The 13,676-nt window shown below is 39.8% G+C and overlaps 1 protein-coding gene and 1 long non-coding RNA gene across 2 annotated transcripts in view; one reads left to right on the top strand and one right to left on the bottom strand.

Annotated features, from left to right (window-relative positions):
- Positions 1-8,134, bottom strand: part of LOC141206215 (uncharacterized) — an 87,981-nt gene extending 79,847 nt beyond the window's left edge. Inside the window, exon 1 of the long non-coding RNA XR_012276884.1 lies at positions 7,924-8,134. This is a non-coding gene — a long non-coding RNA (uncharacterized lncRNA). The remainder of the gene's footprint in view (positions 1-7,923) is intronic.
- Positions 8,135-8,202: 68 nt separating this feature from the next.
- SLC15A1 (solute carrier family 15 member 1) overlaps positions 8,203-13,676 on the top strand; it is a 90,257-nt gene continuing 84,783 nt past the window's right edge. The window contains exon 1 of the mRNA XM_073664195.1: positions 8,203-8,336. Coding sequence (XP_073520296.1) covers positions 8,333-8,336 — 4 coding nt within the window. The 5' untranslated portion in view covers positions 8,203-8,332. The remainder of the gene's footprint in view (positions 8,337-13,676) is intronic.

The raw sequence follows: 13,676 nt of genomic DNA, 5'->3' as shown, positions 1-13,676 counted from the left end.
AGATCATGGTCTGGGGTTACATTCAGTATGGGGGTGTGCGAAAAATTTGCAAGGTGGAAGGCAATATCAATAGCCTAAAATATCAAGAAGTCTTAGCTACCTCTTGCATTCCAAATCATAAAAGGGGTCAAATGTGTGGGGATTTCCGGAACCGGACCCGTTGCGGATGCTGGGGGTCGTAGTCCTTGCGTGGCGGGGACCCGGTCCCGTGGCTCAGGGTGGTCAACCCGAATGGCAGTCTATTTATAGGGTTTTGTGATTAAATGTCCGACTACGCCACCCGTGGAGTGCGGTCACTGAGAACCGCTGCTGCAGGGCAGACGGCTGAGGCTGGTGTTGTGGGTGCAGCTGAGCCTCAGGGCAGTAAATAAGGATGCTGGTGGTGATGGTGCGCAGGAGCAGCAGTAACCACACGGAGTCTGTCATGCAATTCAGGGTCTTTACTGTTGGTGGTATTAAGGGACCCGTCTGGAATACAGGTTAACAATGGAGGCCTGGTCAGTCTGAGAGCAACTGGGAAATCCCGCTGGTCAGGGGGAGTTTGTAGGCCTACCTTACTGACTTCACTCTTTCTTGGCTATCCCGCTGTAGTGTGGTGGTAGCCCACGTCTCTGAGTGTACCGTGTTGTTCTCACCCGTATGACTGGCAACTCGGGCCTTCCGTACTTCTCACCCCTCCGGGGCAGTAGTGGTCCCTCTCGTGTGGCTGAGCCTCCGGGCTTCCTTGGGCCAGAGGACTTGAAGTCTCCTGCGTGGTGGTTTTCTGCTGCTGGGCTTATAACCCTCACAGCCTCGGACTCCAGTGTCCGGCTTTTCAAGTTTCTAGTCAGGATGAGCTCATCTAGCTCCCCTCCTGACCTCGTGTTCCTCCTCTGCCTACAGGGACTCCTCAGCCTGCTGCTGACCTGTGCCTATCTGCGACTTGTCTGTAACTTCTCTCTGGCTGGACTCCCTAACCCCGCCCCAGATCCAGTTTATAAAGGACAGGTTTCTCCCCTCCCTGGACTGAGGCAGGAGGTGCTGCATGCTAATTGTCCCCAACCAGGGAACCTCCCACCTGCTCTCAGACATGACATTGCTGCCACTGTGGCGACCAGACCTGGGGTGCCACACAGTCCTTCAAGCTCATGGAAGTCACACAAAATATTAAATATGACTCTAATAGCACCACAACTTCATTCACCAATGTTATGCAACATATATTTGTATTTTAAGATAATTATTTGTTTGAATATCACATTACTTTCTGTGGGCGACAAAACTTTTGTCTTGCCAAAATCTGACCATTCGGTGTTCATTAAATGATCAATATTTCAGCATTGATGCCAATTTATTTTCTTTACCTAAACCAAATTTGGGAGGGTTTCAGCTTTCTAAAGAGTAATTTATAAAACCAATGCATGAATTTAACGTCAGGTTATAAGCTTTTATTTACATAACATGGATAAGCGACATAACTTCTGTCAGGGAGTGTATGTACATGGTGCCTGATATGAGATGGGGGAAGATATTGGGAAGAACCATCGCTTAACCCAAATAGATAAATGCATAAATTAAAGGTTATGGTGTGCCCCAAAATTGTATATTGTCTATACTGAGAGGTTTACTTATCGGTACAACTACCATATGGTTGCTTATTTCGTACTTATATATCTGTTATGGCTGTTTTTTTGGCATCAGGCCCTGATACAAATTCATGGCTGACTGAGGCCAGAGATATTTTTTCTGAGAATACATTCTCCCGGAAAAAATATACTCCAACATACAGTACAGACCAAAAGTTTGGACACACCTTCTCATTTAAAGATTTTTCTGTATTTTCATGACTTTGAAAATTGTACATTCACATTGAAGGCATCAAAACTATGAATTGACACATGTGGAATTATATACTTAACAAAAAAGTGTGAAACAACTGAAAATATGTCTTATATTCTAGGTTCTTCAAAGTAGCCACCTTTTGCATTGATGACTGCTTTGCACACTCTTGGCATTCTCTTGATGAGCTTCAAGAGGTAGTCACCAGAAATGGTTTTCACTTCACAGATGTGCACTGTCAGGTTTAATAAGTGGGATTTCTTGCCTTATAAATGGGGTTGGGACCATCAGTTGTGTTGCGCAGAAGTCAGGTGGATACACAGCTGATAGTCCTACTGAATAGACAGCTAGAATTTGTATTATGGCAAGAATAAAGCAGCTAAGTAAAGAAAAACGAGTAGCCATCATTACTTTAAGAAATGAAGGTCAGTCAGCCCGAAAAATTGGGCAAACTTTGAAAGTGTCCCCAAGTGCAGTTGCAAAAACCATCAAGTGCTACAAAGAAACTGGCTTACATGAGGACAGGAAGACCGAGAGTCACCTCTGCTTCTGAGGATAAGTTTATCCGAGTCACCAGCCTCAGAAATCGCAGGTTAACAGCAGCTCAGATTAGAGACCAGGTCAATGCCACACAGAGTTCTAGCAGCAGACACACCTCTACAACAACTGTTAAGAGGAGACTTTGTGCAGCAGGCCTTCATGGTAAAATAGCTGCTAGGAAACCACTGCTAAGCACAGGCAACAAGCAGAAGAGACTTGTTTGGGCTAAAAAACACAAGGAATGGACATTAGACCAGTGGAAATCCGTGCTTTGGTCTGATGAGTCCAAATTTGAGATCTTTGGTTCCAACCACTGTGTCTTTGTGCGACGCAGAAAAGGTGAACAGATGGACTCTACGTGCCTGGTTCCCACCGTGAAGCATGGAGGAGGAGGTGTGATGGTGTGGGGGTGCTTTGCTGGTGACACTGTTGGGGATTTATTCAAAATTGAAGGCATACTGAACCAGCATGGCTACCACAGCATCATGCAGCGGCATGCTATTCCATACGGTTTGCGTTTAGTTGGACCATCATTTATTTTTCAACAGGACAATGACCCCAAACACACTTCCAGGCTGTGTAAGGGCTATTTGACCAAGAAGGAGAGTGATGGGGTGCTACGCCAGATGACCTGGCGTCCACAGTCACCAGACCTGAACCCAATCGAGATGGTTTGGGGTGAGCTGGACCGCAGAGTGAAGGCAAAAGGGCTAACAAGTGCTAAGCATCTCTGGGAACTCCTTCAAGATTGTTGGAAGACCATTTCCGGTGACTACCTCTTGAAGCTTATCAAGAGAATGCCAAGAGTGTGCAAAGCAGTCATCAAAGCAAAAGGTGGCTACTTTGAAGAACCTAGAATATAAGACATATTTTCAGTTGTTTCACACTTTTTTGTTAAGTATATAATTCCACATGTGTTAATTCATAGTTTTGATGCCTTCAGTGTGAATGTACAATTTTCATAGTAATGAAAATACAGAAAAAACTTTAAATGAGAAGGTGTGTCCAAACTTTTGGTCTGTACTGTATGCTGGAGAATTCAAAGACCTCATCAAAATTTATAAGGAACAAATCGCTTCCTCGTGGGAGATCCAGAGTTTGGATAATTCTATTAACAATATAGTCCCTAGGGGTCTACGTATCACTCTTTTACCTGCTGTATGTTGCAGGAACCCAGAATTAATGAGTATCTTGGAAAAGGAAGCCACCTTCACTGAGGTTCATGCAGATTCTTTTAAATGAGGAAAAATCCAATTTTGATATTTTTAATGAAAAACTTAAGGACCAAATTGAGATGACAAAGAAATTCAAAAATGAGAGTGACTTTAACATTAAGGAGAGTCAACTCCAAAACGTGATGGAAAAATTTCAGTATCACCATTTTGAAGTCGGCCATTTTGGATCTACATGATGATGGGTTGACCTCTTTATGCACTGAAGATGGCACGTTCCCTGAGTTTTTCCAACAAGATGGTGCACCACCACATTATGGGTGTCAGGTCCGAGCATTCCTACATGAACAGTTTCCTGGAAAGTGGATTGGTCGTCGTGGGCCAGTTGAATGGCCACCAAGCTCTCCTGATCTGACCCCCTTAGACTTTTATCTTTGGGGTCATCTGAAGGCAATTGTCTATGCTGTGAAGATACGAGATGTGCAGCATCTGAAACAACAGATACTGGAAGCCTGAGCTAGCATTTCTTCTGCGGTGTTGCTATCAGTGTGTCAAGAGTGGAAGAAGAGGGTTGCATTGACAATCCAACCCAATGGGCAGCACTTTGAAAACATTTTATAAGTGGTCATAAACTTGTAAAAAAAACTCATGAAAGAATAAAGTTACGTTAAAACCAAGCACACCATTGTTTTTCTTTTGAAATTCTCAATAAGTTTGATGTGTCACATGACCCTCTTCCTATTGAAAAAAATAAAGTTGGATCCAAAATGGCCAACTTCAAAATGGCCACCATGGTCACCACCCATCTGGAAAAGTTTTCCCCCCTCCCATATACTAAAGTGCCACAAACAGGAAGTTGATATCACCAACCATCCCCATTTAATTTAGGTGTATCCATATAAATGGCCCACATACAAACACACAATCTCCGTGCATATGTTGTCCTTGGTAGGATTTGAACCCAGGACCCCAGCGCAGCAAGGCTGCAGTGCTAACCACTGAGCCACCGTGCTGCCCATATATATTTTTCCTTGTAATTGTAAGCAGGTGCCTTTCTGAGTGTGCACAGAGAGGGGGTAGGAATACAATAGAAAGCATAGGCTATGAAGCTCTTCACTATGTGCGCTTCTGGCGACTGCATTGTGTACCTCTTTGAATGTTTTGTTGTGTGATTGGTGAGGTCTCAGGACCACCCCCCCCCCAATATTCTGCTTACAATTAAAAGAGCGCTCTAAAAAAAAGTGATAAAGGTTGCTATTTAATGTAAACAAGAGATCTTCTTTCTACAATACTCTATAACCAGTATTGGCTAGGTATCTTCATGTAAGAATTTCATTACAACACATGGCGGACAGAAATTGGGACAACTACCTGTGTCTCCAATACTTGCACAACCAATCTGTTCAGAGGTAAATAAAGTTTTTACTGTTTTATAGATAAAAGAAATCTTACATAATATCCTTCAGGCTTTTTCAGGGCACGGCATGTGATAAGATGCTGTCATGGGAATGTTGTATTCTTATTAATCATAGATTATGTCTTGTGATGTTCCACAGATAAAATGTAATTTATCTGGAATTCAGTCAGGAAGGTAGCAAATAATTTTCTCTTCACACCCTAGAATACCCAAGTGATAGGCTCACCTTGTGAAGTGTAACCATGTTGGTACACGGAACCCTTGTGTTGGTACAGCTGGCAGGATGGCACGTGGGAAGCGAGGACGTGGCTCACTCAGCAATCTTGAGAGCAGCAGGTTGGATAAAGTGGAAGTCAGGAGAGACTGAAGCAGGTTAAGCATAGTATGAAGAGAAGGTGGAGTACACCAAACTAAAGTCTTGAAACTCAGTTCCAAGACACAGGTGTATGTGTCAACAGGGCCTTAAGTAGTTTTAGGGAGATGACGTCATTGATCCACGCCAGTCAACCTGCAAAACCCGATGTGGAACACAACAGAGAGATTCAGACTTGGGAGAAGGGAGCAAAGACTTGGATACCCAGGACAAGTGTGTAACACCAAGTGATCCTTGAGACCCTGCAATTTCTTCAGGAAGTAAATACATTTCTGAAGTAGAAAAAACGCAAATCTTTATTTTCCCAAAGGAATTGTTTTTTTGTGACCCTTGTTCTTCCTTTTGCCCTGTGCATAAAATAAATAAAAACAAAATAAAATATATAATGTTTAAGAATATCCCTTCCTACTCGATTTAAAGGGGTGGTCCAAAACTAATATTGATTTTTAATCCTAAATGTCTATTTATTTATTGTAACAAACTTATCGCTTTTCGAATATATCATGATGGAAACCTGACAGGTCCCCTCATGCTCTCCAACAGCCGTGCTGACAGATATCTGTTCCGATGGCTGATTTTCGGCTCCTCTGTGGATGCAAGCAGTCGTCTTCGCTTCTGGACATGTGCACACCTGACTGCAGAAGCGCAATGACATGTAGTAAATAAAGTCACACACATGTGCAACATTTGTAGAGAGTAGGCAATGACAGCGGCTCTGCAAATCTTGTTATCAAGCCTACAGGGGTGTGATAACATGCTGTGTGGGACGACTAATCTGGGGAAACAAACACCCCATCAACTAGTCAAAAGGTGATTTGCATATTAAAAATGGACTGTAAAAATACTTTTTTTAAACATCTGTTTATGTCTCATCCAGGATAAAGGGCTTGTTAGGCATGGTATTTATAAAAGACTATACAAATGCTCGTGGGTTGGAGGGTATGGGGGACCTGTCAGGTTCCCTCTCCTTTCTGTCTAACTGCTTTATTATTATTTTTTTTACCTACTTACGTTATGACATTTTGTTTGAGCATCCCCAGTGCATGCTGGGATACTCAAACAAGACACCAAGGCAGAGGTTGCGGTCACTACAGAAGCCTCTATTCCTACCCTGAAACAATGCGTCATCAGTGATTTCCCTTTCAGTGGCTGGGCTAGTCCCTGCACTAATTAGCATCCGTCCGTTGTGAATTCTGACCTATACTCAGTATGAGCTCCCTGGTCACGGTTCAATATTTTTTTCAATGGACAGTGACAGTGCACTTCCTCTCCGGCTCTATTGAGAAGTGATGAGGCAGCAAAAGAGCACACTGTCAGTGTGCATTGTAAAGAGAGAATACAACAAAAAAGGAGACAAGCCTCAGCCCCACAACAGACATCACTTTCAAGCGCTTTGGGTCATTGTCTTGATGGAAGATGAACCTCCGTCCCAGTCTCAAATCACTGGCAGACTGAAACAGCCTTTGCTCAAGAATGTCTCTGTATTTCGCACCATCCATCTTCCCCTTGACTCGGACCATTTTCCCTGTCCCTGCTGCCAAAAATATCCCCATAGCGTTTACCTTGGTGGTCAAAAAGTTACATTTTGCTCTCATCTGACCACAGCATCTTCCTCCATACATTTGGGGAGTCTCCCACATCTTTTGGCAAACAAAACGAGCCTTACAATTTTTGTATGTAAGTAACGGCTTTTTTCTGCCTACTCTTCCATAATGGTCACCTCTATGGAGTGTACGGTTTATTGTGGTTGTATGGACAGATACTCCAGTTTCTGCTTGGGAACTCTGCGGCTCCATCATGGTTTCCTTTGGTCTCTGTGCTGCCTCTCTGATTAATGCCCTCCTTGCCCGGGATGATAGTTTTGGTGGGCAGGCCTCTCTTGGCAGGTTTGTTGTGGTACCATGTTCTTCCCATTTGATGATAATCCCCTGGAGCATCATCAAATCCATTATCAGAGATTAGGACATTTTTTCATAACCTAACCCTGACTTGTACTTCTCAACAACTTTGTCCCTGACTTGTTTGGAGATCTCCTTGGTCTTCATAGTGTTGTTTGGTTAGTGGTGCCTCTTAATGGTGTTCTGTGGCCTTTCAGAAAAGGTGTGTATATACTGACAGGTCATGTGACACTTAGATTGCACACAGGTGGACTTCCTTTCACTAAGCATGTGACTTATGAAGGTAATTGCTTGCACCAGAAATTTTTAGGGGCTTCATATCAAATATGTGAATACATATGCACATGCCAATTTTTAGTTATTTGATCCCATAAAATTAATTTATGCCTAGATTTTTCTCACTTCACCAACTTAGAATATTTATTGCTGATGCATAACACACAAATCAGATTACAAAAATATTTAAACACACAGGTTTAAGAATAACAAAATAGGTAAAAAGCCAAGGGGGTGAATACTTTTGCAAGCCACTATAGGTGCACATCAATGTCATCTATACCTTGGTGTAATATGGCAAAGTAGGTTCATACATTTCATTTTATAGCCGTTTATTGTGAATAGACTACATTGCAACTGATGTTTATTCACTGGCAGGTATGCTGCAACAGTGTCTTAATATGAAATTCCTATCCTAAATGTTCTCACCTCCCAGAGTAATTGACGTCTTCTGACTCTATAATGCACACAACTGATGTGCGCTCCGCTGCCAACAGCCACTGTAAACAGCTGACTTTTATCATCGTTTTTATGTCGTTCTGCTGTGGCACACAGATTTCACTGCAGTCTCCTCCTGCTTCTTCTCCCTTCTCACAGAAGTTGACCAAACTCTGGACTGTACCCTACAGCTAGTGCTTGGGCAGAGGAGGAGCTCCCTATGATGCCCTTCTATCCAAGAAAAAAAACCAGGAGGAGAGAAGGTACTGTGCCCATGTAATGAGTACCTACTTCTGGTCCACAGCCAAGTGTAGGGACTTTAAAAGAAAGGACTACAAAAGGACATCCCTCCCATTCTCCAAAGGATACATCACCACTCAGTCACACAATCCTGGTCACCATGGGTATGTAACTACATATCGCAACCCACTAATCTGTAATGTCTCTAATAATATTATACCTATATAATTGATGGTTGTGTATATTTATTTGCTTGACAATAATCTAAAAATGTAACGTAAAATCTAGTATTTGAGTAGTTCACTGCTCTTGTACTGTTTTCCTTTCTTGTGTATGACAATAGATAATATTTGCTTGGATTTTTCTAATCTTCCTGCTGGATTACAAATATGCAAACAGATTAATTGTATGTAACCATTTACACTTGTGCATTTACGATATAAATTTTTAAGCTGCAAAAAAATATGAGCATAAATATAAACATGCACGCACGAGAAAAAAAATAACTAGCAAATATATGCAGATATACCGTAACTAAACTTAAAGACAACACTAGGATCTGGTCTTAAGTATCAGACATTAACATAGATCAGCTCTCTATGTCAGAGATTGCCAGCAGTGGTTCCTTTTTCATTGGTTAGACGCAAGAATCCTTACGTATATGCCCTATTACTATTAAGAAATTTCACTAAACATATTTAAAAGAAAATATATAATAAATGCAGTGATGTATCATTGCAGCACCTTTACTTTCCTGCAAGTACAGAAGAGTCAGCACAGAGGACCCATTGATTTTGGGAGGTAATCCCATAGTGTCCAAATGCAGAGATCATAACATTACAAGAATGTCTTGATGCAGATTGTGCCATCACATGAATTTATAAACAGTAATCTTTGCCATGAAGTTCCTGTGATGCTATGACCTTCTTTGCATATTTCAATTTTTAGCAAATTAATATGTTACTCCTAAAAGATATATACACAATAACAAAAAAGGAGTTCTTATCTAAAAAGTGTAATTTTTATTAAATATACATGTGTACAAAAATATTTAATTAACCACAAAACATGAAAGACGACAAACCAGAACAATAACACCAGATGGATGCATATAATATGGTAAGATGGGCATTATAAATTTAAGTTGTATAAGGTTTCAAGTAATAGTCACAATGGCCAAAGCCTACATTATACATATTCAAACATTCATGTTCCCATTCACACACACACACATATATATATATATATATATATATATATATATATATACACATAGGTATATACACATAGGTATATAGCAAAAAGCTCTCTTACCCATAATATGATGCACCATGTACGGTTATCCCAAAAGCTTGTTCCCCAATGCGTGTTTCGCATGTTTTGATATAGCTTCCTCAGGGGATGATACCCTGATCTTGATGCAGATTGCACGATCACATGAATGTAATTGCATAAATAAAGAGTAATCTCTGCCATGAAGTTCCTGTGATCTTCTTTGCATATTTCAATTTTTAGCACATAAATATGTTACTCCTAAAAATATATAGTATGTATTTACTGGCATGAAGACCTTAGTATTGAATTAGCAATTCAGAGTAAAATTATTTAAAGTCACTAACACAGGCTAAATAAAAGGCTAAATGTTTCCATAACAGATAATTGAAAAGTGTAAAGAAAAATATATCCATTATTAAAATTGGAGTCTGTAAATAAAGGATAGAACAAGCATGGGAAACCCCAGGCAAAGTTACTGCACAGTTGTAAATAGCATTAAAACTCATCAGGCTAGGCACTTCAGGGTATGTTCACACTGTGTCCACTCCTAAAAATGCCAGAAAAAGTGCTTACAAAAAGCTAAAAAAATATTCCTATTCATTTCTATGGAAAAACGACTTGCTGTTCATATTTTCAGTCTTTTGATTGCATTTTAAATGCTTCAGGCTTTCAATAAGAACTGGTCGGAGAAAAGAAAGTGGATGTCACTTCTTTGAAGCGTCTCCTGATGGAAAACGCTATAAACTAGGCACTCTTCAATCAAAAGGCTGCAAAAAAATGCTTCAGGAAAAAAAACTGTAAAAACGCTTGAAAAACTCTTCAAAATCGATTTAGGAAACAAAAAAATCCTCAAAAATCTCTCCAAACAAGGAGAGTTTCCTGAAATGGTTTCCACTACAAAACGTATCATTTTTAACCACTGGAAAAAAAACTCAGTGTGAACATACCCTTGCAAAATAATCCAATTTTTCAAGCAGAAAATGCTTCAGAAATCACTCCTCTTCTCTGGATGGAGATTTGTACTTTTCAGTGTTTTTTGGTTTCCTAAGTGCTTTTTCAATATTATTTTACCAGCCTTTTTTACCATATTTTCAATCATTTTTTTTTTGGGCATCTATTTATTGGAATATTCTGGCTGTTCTTTTTTTCTTTTAAATCCATTAAACATTGAAGAAAATGCAAACGTTTTTCTAAGCAAATGCTCCAAACGCTCAGACTTTCAATAAATGGCAAGCAAAAAAAGCATTCATTCTTCTGGTGTTTGTTGCAAAGAAAACACTCAATATTTCACAATAGAAGTCAATGGAAAAGCTAAAAAGTTACATATAGGAAGCCTCTGTTTGAGCATTTTGTCTGCATTTTTGCTTAAAAAAACAATAGTGTCTTCTTCATTGCTTAATGGATTAAAAAAGTCCAAAGAACGACTGTAAAAAGATGCCCAAAAATACAGCTAAGACGCTAAAAACAACTAAAAAAACCATCAAAAAGCCTGCAGAAAGAGAAGGTGGCCAAAAAATGTTACAAAAGGACACTTCAGGTTCTCAAAACACCAGAGAACAGTAGAAATATCTGAAGTGACTGAAGCTTTAGAAACTGGCGTTTTTCACTGCGTGAAAAAGACGCAGTGTGAATATACCCTCGACTTTTCTGGCAGACAAAAATGTCCATTTCCAAGCAGAAGATGTTTCCGTAAACTCTCCGTGTCTCTGTTCTTATACATCTTTTGGTGTTTTCCTGAGTGCTTTTTTGATTAATTTTTCAGGTAGCGTTTTTTTTTTTTTTTTTTTACATATTTTTGAGAGCTTTTTTGCATCCTTTCCCGGAAGTCCGTTTTAGTGTTTGAAGTTCCGGACGAAGGTAAGAGAGAGAGAACTTTTTACAACCCCAAAGTTCGGTCCCCATTGACTTCTATGGGGTTCAGGTTCTAGTTAAAGTTTGGGTATAGTTCTGATACCCAAACCGAACTTTGTAAAGTTCAATCGAACCTGATGAACCCGAACTTACACGGGTCTGCTCATCCCTAGTCTTTTTACTGTCATTTTCCAGGGACTTTTTAAAATCCATTAAATAATGAATAAAATATTAGCGTTTTTTGAAGAACAATTGCTAACAAAATGCTCAAAATGACTCATCATTGACTTGAGCCGTATTGTAGAGTATTAAACGTCTTCCGAATGGAAAATTCCAGAATGGGTTTCACTTCTTTAAACACTTGGCATCTTTGAAAGCCTGAAACGTTAAAAAGATGCTCAAAAGCCCCAAATATGAACAGCAATTGATTTTCCATTGTACGCAATACCACAATTCTTTTGAGCATTTGCTCAGTGTTTTTTTCTGACGTTTTCTGCTCAGAAAAAGACAGTATGAACATGCCTGAGTTTTTAGGAGTCTTTCAGGAGCAGAAGCTCTACCAAATCCTGATAAAAAAAAACTGCTTTAAAACTATTGGGGTCTAAGGGGTAACGTTTCTCCTTGTGGAGAATGATATACCAGCTCTGGCATGTCAAGGTAAGGAGGCTTATTCGCTGTGCAATGCTCCTCTGGGAAATTGAATATGCAAATTGCCTCTTCAGATGCAGGATTGCTGCTTCCAATAGATGGCGCTATAAAGTTCAAGTCCTCTTTTTCTCTGAAGAGGCAATTTGCATATTAAAACTATTGGAAAACTTTTCCAATTCTTTTCTATGGGAAATCCAATTTGCTGTTCATATGATGAGAATGGAGTAGAGAAATGGGGAATAATTAAAGCGTCTGATGTTCCATCCAATCAGACTTCAGAAAGTAAAAATCAAAAAGAGAATTTTCTTAGCAACAGAGAGGAACCAGTCTGTGTCATTTCAAAAATAGGAACAAAACAGGATTACTAATGTACTTAGTGCAGAGGAGAAGCAAGACGCCAGGCACTAGAAAAGGGGATCTGTCACATTGTACATGTAGTCTGATAGATGTTACACATCAAGAATAGCTGAGCTGATTGATATATTGGTTTATGGTAAAAGTTTACATTTAACTTTTTTTCTTAACTTATATTTTAAATATTGTAATCAAGACTCGTTTTAAACTTAGCAGACAAAGGGGCGGAAACAATCAGTGATTGATATCAGATAATGACTCTCTCTGAATGCACACATGGAAGATCATAGGAAAATCTAAGTCTGAAGAACCCATTATAGGAAGAACCCATTATAGGTTATATAATGTGAACAGAGCATTACTAGAGCAAACATATATATACAAATAATATCCATCTGCACTACCCCAATTCAGTCACTTAGGGTCAGAAACCAATTAAATAAAATGATTAACTTGTACATTTGTGCTTGTGTGAACACGAGGCAACCAGAATAAGGAAGTCATAATCCTAAGAGCGGCAGATCATAAAACAGGAGATCAGAACGCCACGTGTAGTAATTAATGGAAATGGAGATACTGGCATCCAATTTTCTCTATGATCCATTAATATGTACATAAACTAATGCTGTAAAATGAAGCCTATTATATTTGCTAATTTTAGAGTCACATTTTATTGCCATTAGTTACAGTACAAATATTACAGAAACAACCAGCCATTACACACATAAACACAGTTGCAATCAAACGGAAACTCAAAGTGCATCTGATTGCTCCTTCAAGAGATTACACTCAGTACAGAGTGCTGGTGCTCAGTGCAGTGGATTGTGAAATTGACCGCAGAATATATTACGAAATTGAATTGCTTCCATCTTACAGATGAGTAACCATCTGGATGATAAGGGCCTTGTTTGTGATTTCTATCATTTACTATTCACTGTATGTCTGAAAACGTAAAAATTGAAAATAAATATAACATTCCTAAACATTTGTAAATGACAATACAATGACACAAGAGTTAAAGGGGTTGTCCTGTCTAAAATGACAAGTCTGCAGTGACTATGTGACCACAGACTTGTGAATCCTTACAGTGTGCGCACTGTGCGCTGTGAGGAGTCTCCAGTGTCAGTGCTGGAAGCGGCGACAACGTTACCGCAAGTATGCGATATGTATGCTACCGGCCAGAGTCGAGTTCGACTAGACTGCTTCTAGCACGCTCAATGCAAATATATTACATGAGCCCAGAAAGAGTCTAGTCAGATTCTGGCTGGGACTATATATATCGCATACTTCCAGTTACGTTACCTCCGTTCCTGGTGCTGACACAGGAGAATCCTTACAGCACACAGTGCGTGTGATGTAAGGATTCACAAGTTTTC

Source organism: Phyllobates terribilis, unplaced genomic scaffold (genome assembly GCF_046119375.1).
Source record: "Phyllobates terribilis strain yellow unplaced genomic scaffold, ASM4611937v1 Scaffold_2__4_contigs__length_985480577, whole genome shotgun sequence".
Lineage (NCBI taxonomy): Eukaryota > Metazoa > Chordata > Amphibia > Anura > Dendrobatidae > Phyllobates > Phyllobates terribilis.
Note: the sequence above shows the minus strand (reverse complement) of the source record. Positions and strands in the feature narration are given on the sequence as shown.